The sequence below is a fragment of the Nansenia antarctica genome (assembly GCF_963989245.1).
Source record: "Nansenia antarctica genome assembly, chromosome: 14".
In the NCBI taxonomy this organism is placed as follows: domain Eukaryota; kingdom Metazoa; phylum Chordata; class Actinopteri; order Argentiniformes; family Microstomatidae; genus Nansenia; species Nansenia antarctica.
Window position 1 is genome coordinate 7,258,060 of NC_137684.1, and position 10,000 is coordinate 7,268,059.

The window sequence follows — 10,000 nt, forward strand, 5'->3', positions numbered from 1 at the left end:
GAAGAGGAGGTCCGACAAACCAGGGCCGCAAGACAGAGAGACCCAGACAGCAGGCTGGATGGCCGGATGGCCAGGCATGAGTTGGAAAAATTAAGGCCCACCAGCAATAACACAAAGCCAGCAAGAAAATGTAGGGTCTGCGTTCGAAGGGGTAAAAGGAGAGAGACCAGAATGTGGTGCAGGTCCTGCCATGTACCCCTGCACTCAGGAGAGTGCTTCAAAGCCTACCACACAGAAAAAAAATATTATTGAGTGATGATGATTCTAAATGTTCTAAATCTGTGAATAAATGTAGTTATTTTGTCATCAAAAGCCTTTTTTCCTGTGTTGTTTTTATTGTTTCATAGAAGTAAGCAACTTTTCAGATGTTTGAGGTGTCACTAAAACTAAAATATGTGGACATCAGTCACCGTTTTGCTTGAATTTGCTTCTCTGCAGAAAAAGCTCGTTTTCTCTGTTTATTGGTCAAAATCAGGTGTTTTTGCTGAAACCACCCTATGTTCTACGGCCGATTTCTAAACACTCAAAGAGGCTAGAAACAAACTTTCTTTTTCTGATGAAAGAAGAGAGTCTAAAGTTTTGGTAGATATGTTCAATGTTTATGTAGTCCGAAAAGTCAATATTTGGTGGGTCTTCAAAGTTCAGCGAAAATGCCCCAAAAGTCTGGCAGTGTGGAGCTCTCCGCTCTGAACATGGCTGGCAGTCAAAGAGTTGAGCTGATGTTATTTTTTTCAAACCACACCGCATGTCGGCTATTTCAGCACCACGCCTTGTCCACCTGCTTATGATTCACTCTGAGGGGTTCAGCGTCAGTGCGCTTCGGTGCACCCCGCTGCCTGATTGTCTGTCCCTGTGTCATTCACTCTCACTCTTCACATGAATAAAAGTACAATAAGCATTATTCAGGTGGTGGTAGATTCTCTATTCGGACATTATAGGCGCGGTGTGGGACTGTCGGTCCGATATTGTAAAAAAAGAAAAGAAAAGTGGATTCTCAAAATAATCTGCTGGGCCAAATATTATTGGTGACGGGCCAGTAATGGCCCACGGGCCGCCTATTGCCGACCCCTGGTGTAGTGTAATGACCTTAGTGTGTAGTGTACTCATGTCCTGTGTGTACTCTTCTGTGTTCTCTGGGCCCAGGCAGGTCTCCTGGGTCTGATAACTGACAGGGGTTAGGGTTAGACAGGGGGTTCTCTGATAACTGACAGGGGTTAGGGTTAGGGGGTTCTCTGGGTTCTCTGGGTGCCCTGCCAGAGCCAGTGGCAATGTTAGATATATCCAACGCTTGGCACCGACAAACCATTAAGAGGATGGATGGACCCTCCACGCACACACAAACACACACACACACACACATACACACACACGTTATCCATGTTTCCGTTGTCTTCTCATAGGCAGCTGCTATAAAGCGGATGATGGCGAGAAGCCAAATGTATTCACACCTGGGTTTCCGTTAACCGGTAATTCCCGGACTTTGTCCGGTATTTTTTTTTGAAGTCCGACAAATTGAAAAGTCGTCGGACATATTGTCCTGACATATTGTCCGGTGAAAATAATTCCCTTTGAATACAATTCGCTAAAGTTCACATTCTGATTCCTTCTATTTTAAAAAAAGACGAATATATAGGCTATGTACTTCTTTTATTATGATATGATTTGACACCGGCATGATGATGACTCCTAATGTGTAGGCCGGCCTATGCGAAACAGCACACAGGTGCCACATGGGATTGATGCCAGATGGGATTACAGCTTAACCAGTCTATTACCGCTTAAACACAGTAGCCCATTCGGCGGTAACCCATGCCTATCTGGCAACCCTGCCAACCCGTCCACCATAGTAATACGGTTTCTTGATTTCCCATCTATGGGTGCGTTCGTAAACACGCTCTGGAAATCCGATCAGCACTCGCGGAACGCCTCTCGTCCAATCGAACGACTCGGTCGCTCTGTGACATCGAAGCCAGCGTGCGCTCCGGCGCTCTCAGAGCGTGTTTACGAACGCACCCCTAGAAGTTTCTAGCCAGCTAGCTGAAGCTGCTACACACACTAGAGCCATGGCGACCGAACGGCAAGTTAAACAACATACTATAAAAGTGACATTGTTTTACTCATTACTCATACATTTGTTGTCATTCAGTTATACAGTTATGTTCTTCCCATTGTCATACTCCCGAGCTAAACGAAATGCCTTCCCAACCAGCGAGACTTATAGAAATGACGTTGTTTTATTGATTTTAAAAAAAAGGGTAAAACTGGAAAGAGAAAATAGAAAACTCACATTAATCCCAAACAATTTAACAAACTTCAGTTAACGTAATGTGGAGTCCGTTCATTGATCGATGCTGTCTGTTCAGTTCCCAGTGAGGCGCCCGTTCAGCGCTGGACCCGTTCAGCGCTGGATTTGACGCATGGCATAGCGCGCATCCGTCAAATCATGTTATATTATTATATATTATATAGCTCGCATCTAATCGTATCGGATGAGAAATAGACATTAAATGGCATATATAGGCCGCTACACAACAGTAATCACCGCGACAAACAGCTATATTAGATTTGGAGAAAAAAAAATCTGATTTTGCAAAAAAAAAAAAATATTATATTTGAATATGATGACCGGAATATATCACGTTTGTCCGGTAAATCGAATTCTTCCCGGACACGATGTCCGACGGCAAATTTTTCTAACGGAAACCCTGATTCACACATCAGTCTGCCTGGTAGGCCAACTAAGCACTGATACTATGACTGATACTATGACTGATACTATGACTGATACTATGACTGATACTATGACTGACACTATGGGCCCTATTATGCACTTCTTAACTTGCCGTCTTAAGTGTTAATTAAGACGCACCGCCAGGTTAAGACCTACCGCCACCCTTATTATGCGCTTCATACGCGCTACTGCTATTATGCAGGTGTCGATAGGCGCCCACACATAAGACGTAAAACTCCCGTGCATATATTGCTCATTGTGGGAGTGTTCATATGTTAATGAAGTGCACTAGGCGCCGCTGCTATTATGCGATCTGACTTTTCTCCTAGCGCTAAGAAGTGGTTTGAAAAGTTCTTAAGTTTAGACTTCATGCACGTTTTGAAACACGAGCGCGCCTCCGCGGTTTGCGCATGCATGTGGGCACACATGAACACACACGTGGCTCCACGGCAAGACGTCAATTACGGTCACAGTATAAATGCTTTATTTCAGAAGGGAGAGGCAGAGAAGCGCGCTGACCTCCTTCTTAGGACTTCCATAATAGCATAGCGCTAATGACTCAACGCAGCCGGTTCTTAAAGGGAATGGCACCTGGCACGCTGATTGGGTTGATTGAGAAGACGCCCAAAACACACCCATGACTAATTTCTTTGCTTAGCGCCGGCTTTTAGGCGCCCACTGCAGCACGCATAATAGCAAAGTGGCCTTGACCACGCCTCCACGTCTTAAGTTTAGATCTACCGCCTCGTCTTATTGATGAAGTGCATAATAGGGCCCCCAGACTGATACTATGACTGATACTATGACTGACACTATGACTGATACTATGACTGACACTATGACTATGACTGACACTATGACTGATACTATGACTGACACTATGACTGACACTATGACTGACACTATGACTGACACTATGACTGACACTATGACTGACACTATGACTGACACTATGACTGACACTATGACTGACACTATGACTGATACTATGACTGACACTATGACTGACACTATGACTGATACTATGACTGACACTATGACTGATACTATGACTGACACTATGACTGATACTATGACTGACACTATGACTGACACTATGACTGACACTATGACTGACACTATGACTGATACTATGACTGATACTATGACTGATACTATGACTGACACTATGACTGATACTATGACTGACACCTATGACTGACACTATGACTGACACTATGACTGATACTATGACTGACACTATGACTGATACTATGACTGACACTATGTCTGATACTATGACTGACACTATGACTGACACTATGACTGACACTATGACTGATACTATGACTGACACTATGACTGACACTATGACTGTACTATGACTGACACTATGGACTGACACTATGACTGACACTATGACTGACACTATGACTGACACTATGACTGCCTTGTATGCCTCAGACTGATACTATGACTGCTTTTATGCTCAGACTGCCTGGAAAAGTCTGATAAGGTAACTGAAGAACAAGGGAAATCTCTGGCCCAATCCCAATTTCCACTTTGGCCCTACCACATAGCCTTGTAGGGGTAGGGTGTCCCAATTCTTGTTGGCATGGAGGGGCAGGGCCAAGTGGTAGGGCTACAACAGTTTTTTTTCAGATGCACACTCCAAACCCAGGGTTAAAAACAAGTGTTGAAATCTCCCAGAATGCCTTGCGAATCGTCTGCAAAAGAGTGTCAGAACGCACAAGCGACAAAAGAAAACCACAAATGTAATCATTTCTTTGTTAATCAAGATTTTAAAATGATGAATAACCATCGAATTATCTTAGTTTAATGTCATTTCAATGTATTATAATTTAATAATATATATAATAATATATAATATACATTTCTTTATAACAAGAATAACAAAAAAATCGCTAGTATGCTGAGGTCTCTAGCTAGCTAATGTTACAACAATGTTTTAAGGCTGATTTGTGTATGACAGTCCCGCATTTTGACATATTTCCATCACATTTCCCCCCTTTGATGGCATATGAATGAATGAATGAATGAATGAATGAATGAATGAATGAATGGTCTTTATTGTCATTGATATAGTACAGGTACCAAACAACGAAATTTGGGAGGGGGGCTCCCCTGGTGCTAGGAAGAAAAAAAAACTAAAAACAAGAAGGGAAAAGAGCTGGTTTACATAAATAAAGGCTATGTACACTATCCACTATACTATACTATACAAATAAAAAACTGTGCTGTACTCTATGCTATGCTATACCTATTCTAACATTTCCTATCTCTGAACTTATGTACCCGAGGGTTGTCATATTGCACATAGTGTTATTGCACATTCATTTAAAGTGTCGCAGTTTGCAGGTTTGAAATGTTCACAGTTGTGTTTCAGTATTGCACTTGATTTCAATCTAGTAGCTGCCATCAAATTGTCTAGATTGTCCAGGGCCTAGAACCTAGGTCTTTGCTGTGTTCAGGGCCTGAATGGCCCTGGGGTAGAAGCTGAGCTTCAGTCTGTTTGTCCTTGCGAACATGGTCCTGAACCGCCTGTCCGAGGGCAGCCGAGCAAAGTGTTCGTACCCAGGGTGGGATGGGTCTCTGGAGATCTTGGAGGCCTTCCTGAGGCAGCGTTCTCACGACTCTCTGTAGCGCATTCCTCTCTGCGGCTGTGCAGCTGGAGAACCACACGCAGATGCAGTAGGTGAGGATGCTCTCCACTGCGCAGCGGTAGAAGGTCACAAGCAGCTCCTGTCCGATGTGGTCTTTCCTGAGGACTCTCAGGAAGTAGAGCCGCTGTTGTGCCTTCTTGATGATGGCTGCTGTGTTGATCTTCCAGGACAGGTCATCCTGTATGTGCACCCCCAGGAATCGGAGGGTTGAAACTCTCTCCACGCTCCCTCCATTGACGAGCAGGGGCTGGACCTCAGATTTTTTCCTCCTGAAGTCCACGATGATTTCCTGGGTCTTTGACTGGTTCAGCAGCAGGTTGTTAACCTTGCACAGCTTGCCCAGCTGCTCCACCTCATCCCTGTACGCCTCCTCGTCCCCCCCCGAGATGCAGCCCACCACGGTGGTGTCGTCTGCAAACTTTACGATGGAGTTGCTGGGGTGGACAGGGGTGAAGTCGTAGGTGTAGAGGTTGTAGAGGATGGGGCTTAGCAGTTGCACTTTTTGCAGTTAGCAGTTGCAGTTGCACTTGTTGGGGCTGACTTGTTGCACTTGTTACCGCTCCTCTAATATCAGTGCAGTCTGGCAGGGTAGGAGCATGGGTTGCTAGCCTACAGAGCACTGTTACTCTGTCAAGCATTGTTCTTTTTTATTTGATGATTTGTTTGATCGATTGATGGCGTGAAACGTATAAGTTCAAATCGCGAGTGTCCATGTTTTTCTATGATACTACTGATGATGACGTATCAGGGCCTTGAAGAGTTACCTATTATTTCATAGGGTAAGATTTCAACCACTACCCCATGTAACTCGAAAAGTGAGTGGCACTCCAAAACGAGGGGTAGGGGTGAAAATTAGAAATGGGATTGGGCCTCTAAGTTCTTCTTCTACATAGGGAGCCAGGAGTTCAGTCCTGTCCTGCACACACACACACACACACACACACACACACTCACACACACACACACACACACACACACACACACACACACGTCCATAGGGGATTAGGGGGGTTAGTTCCTGGATGGAGCGTTAGGTCCGAGGTCAGCCAATCCTTAGAAATGATCCAGCTGTGTATTCTGGTCTGGCACTTTATTGAGTGGTTGTGCAATCAGCCCCCCACCCCCCCCCCCCCCCCACACACACACACACACACATACATACACACACACACACACACACACACACACACACACACACTCACACACACACTTCCTTACCTCTCCACCAGTGGCCTGAACTACAGTAACCCCCCCCGCCTCCCTCCCTCCTCCCGTCCCCAATGGCCCCTGCCTATAGTACAGTAGTAGTTCTCTCCTTCCATCTCCTCTGGCACATACTACAGTACACCTTGCCACCCCCCTCATTACCTCTCTTCCCCCTGCCTCCCTCCCCCCCGACTTCCCCTGTACTTCCAACAGTACCTCCACCCCACAGAGAGAGAGAGAGAAACATCCTCCACCCCACAGAGAGAGAGAGAGAAACATATGGGGGGGATCATATTGGACGTGTTGTGAAACCTCTCTTTTTCTCTCTCTTTCACACACGCTGTTTCAATCCTCCCTTTCCCCTGTGCCCCATCTATTTGGATAGAGAGATTGAGAGAAGAAGTTGGTGTAAGAGATATGGACCGGCAGGCAGGAGACAGAGAGAGAGAGAGAGAGGGGGAGAGAGAGAGACACACAGATAGAGAGAGACTCAGAGAGAGTCACAGACAGACAGAGAGACACTGAAAGAGACAGAGAGACAGACAGACAGAGGGAGACACAGAGAGAGACACAGAGAGGGAGACAGACAGACAGAGAGACACAGAGAGGGAGACAGACAGACAGACAGAGAGAGACACAGATAGAGACAGAGAGACACAGACAGGCAAAGAAAGACACAGAGAGAGACACAGACAGACAGACAGACAGACAGAGACACAGACAAACAGAGAGACAGAGGAGATGGAGTCGGTGCAATTGCCTCTGCCCCAGTTCTGCTTTCACATCCCCAGAGAAGGAGCGTTTCTGTGAGTCTCATGTAGGTCAGAGAGCACGTCCACATCCTGGGAACTACAGAGCACACTGTGTGCCCCTCTCTGGCTGTGGGTCCTATCCAGGACATCTATACACACACACACACACACACACACACACACACACACACACACACACACACACACACACACACACACACACACACACACACACACACACACACACACACACACACACACACACACACACACACACACACACACACACACACACACACACACACACACACACACACACACACACACACACACACACACACACACACACACACACACACACACACACACACACACACACACACACACACACACACACACACACACACACACACACACACACACACACACACACACACACACACACACACACACACACACACACACACACACACACACACACACACACACACACACACACACACACACACACACACACACACACACACACACACACACACACACACACACACACACACACACACACACACACACACACACACACACACACACACACACACACACACACACACACACACACACACACACACACACACACACACACACACACACACACACACACACACACACACACACACACACACACACACACACACACACACACACACACACACACACACACACACACACACACACACACACACACACACACACACACACACACACACACACACACACACACACACACACACACACACACACACACACACACACACACACACACACACACACACACACACACACACACACACACACACACACACACACACACACACACACACACACACACACACACACACACACACACACACACACACACACACACACACACACACACACACACACACACACACACACACACACACACACACACACACACACACACACACACACACACACACACACACACACACACACACACACACACACACACACACACACACACACACACACACACACACACACACACACACACACACACACACACACACACACACACACACACACACACACACACACACACACACACACACACACACACACACACACACACACACACACACACACACACACACACACACACACACACACACACACACACACACACACACACACACAGAAGATGAGACAAGGTGCTGTGCGGTCCTGCTCTGTAACAGGCCGTTAGTGCATGGATATGTCTATACTATAACTCAGTCCCACACTCATCTTCATCTCCAAAACAAGCACACATGATGTGTGTTTTTATCCGTGCTTAGAGAAGTCAAGATTAGAGTGAAATTGGTGTGTGCAGACCTCAGCTGCCTAAACTGCTGATCATTAAATTTGTGTCTGCTTCGTGAGTCAGGACTGTGAAAAGGCAATTTTATGAAACCAGAAAGACCACAGGATGAAACTCTTGAGCAACACTCTAGAGAGAGCTGTGTGAGGGACACAGATAGGATGATTCAGGCTGAGGAAAAACAAGACAGTTGCATGAACCTCTCTCCCCATGTCTCCACGCAGTGAAGAGCTGCAGACCCCACCCTTCCTCTCACCCCCTTACCCCAGACCCCCTTACCCCTCACCCATGCATATGCCCTCGCCCCTTCCTCCCCCCTCCCCCTCTTACCCCTCATCAATGCAGATGCCTTCACCCCCCCCCCTTTCTTTGTGTACAAAAATGTTTCCTCTAAGCGTAAACATGTTGCAGAGCATCTCTGATGCCTTAGTCTGTCTCTGATGCCTTAGTCTGTCTCTGATGCCTTAGTCTGTCTCTGATGCCTTAGTCTGTCTCTGATGCCTTAGTTGAGGTAGAAACGAAACTTATGTGATTGCTGCTGTAGCTAAAGCTATTCTACAGTAGTGTACATCATATACTGTACCTGTGCAGCAACAAGCTGTCAACAAACTGACTGACTCTTTGACTGACTGACTGTTTGACTGACTGACTCTTTGACTGACTGACTGTTTGACTGACTGACTGTTTGACTGACTGACTCTTTGACTGACTGACTGTTTGACTGACAGACTCATTGACTGACTGACTCTTTGGCCAACTGACTCTTTGACTGTTTGCCTGTTTGATTGACTGATTGATTGATCTTTCCCAGAGCCTACCTTAAAGCAGATGACATAATGACATTGATGTCATATCCCAGAGTCTACCTTTAAACAGATGACATAATGACATTGACATCATATCCCAGAGTCTCCCTTTAAACAGATGACATAATGACATTGACATCATATCCCAGAGTCTCCCTTTAAACAGATGACATAATGACTACAATCCTATATGTGTGTGTGTGTCTCCAGGTGAAGAGCGAGGGCCCTAAGTTGGTCCCCTTCTTCAAGGCCACCTGTGTGTACTTCGTCCTGTGGCTGCCCACCTCCACCCCCTCCTGGTTCAGCGCCCTCATCAAGTGTCTGCCCATCTTCTGCCTGTGGATCTTCATGCTGGCCCACGGTTTCAGCTTCTTAGGCGCCCACTCCAGTGCCCGTAAGATCTTCGCGGGCCTCATCTTCTCGGCCCTGGGAGACGCCTTTCTCATCTGGCAGGAGCAGGG

At 46.4% G+C, this 10,000-nt stretch overlaps 1 protein-coding gene across 1 annotated transcript in view; it reads left to right on the forward strand.

Moving 5' to 3' along the window:
* The window catches only part of tmem86a (transmembrane protein 86A), a 23,172-nt gene that overhangs the window by 12,287 nt on the left and 885 nt on the right, over positions 1-10,000 (forward strand). Inside the window, exon 2 of the mRNA XM_080545023.1 lies at positions 9,750-10,000. This exon is cut by the window's right edge and continues 14 nt beyond it. Within this exon, the coding sequence (XP_080401149.1) occupies positions 9,750-10,000 (251 nt within the window). The remainder of the gene's footprint in view (positions 1-9,749) is intronic.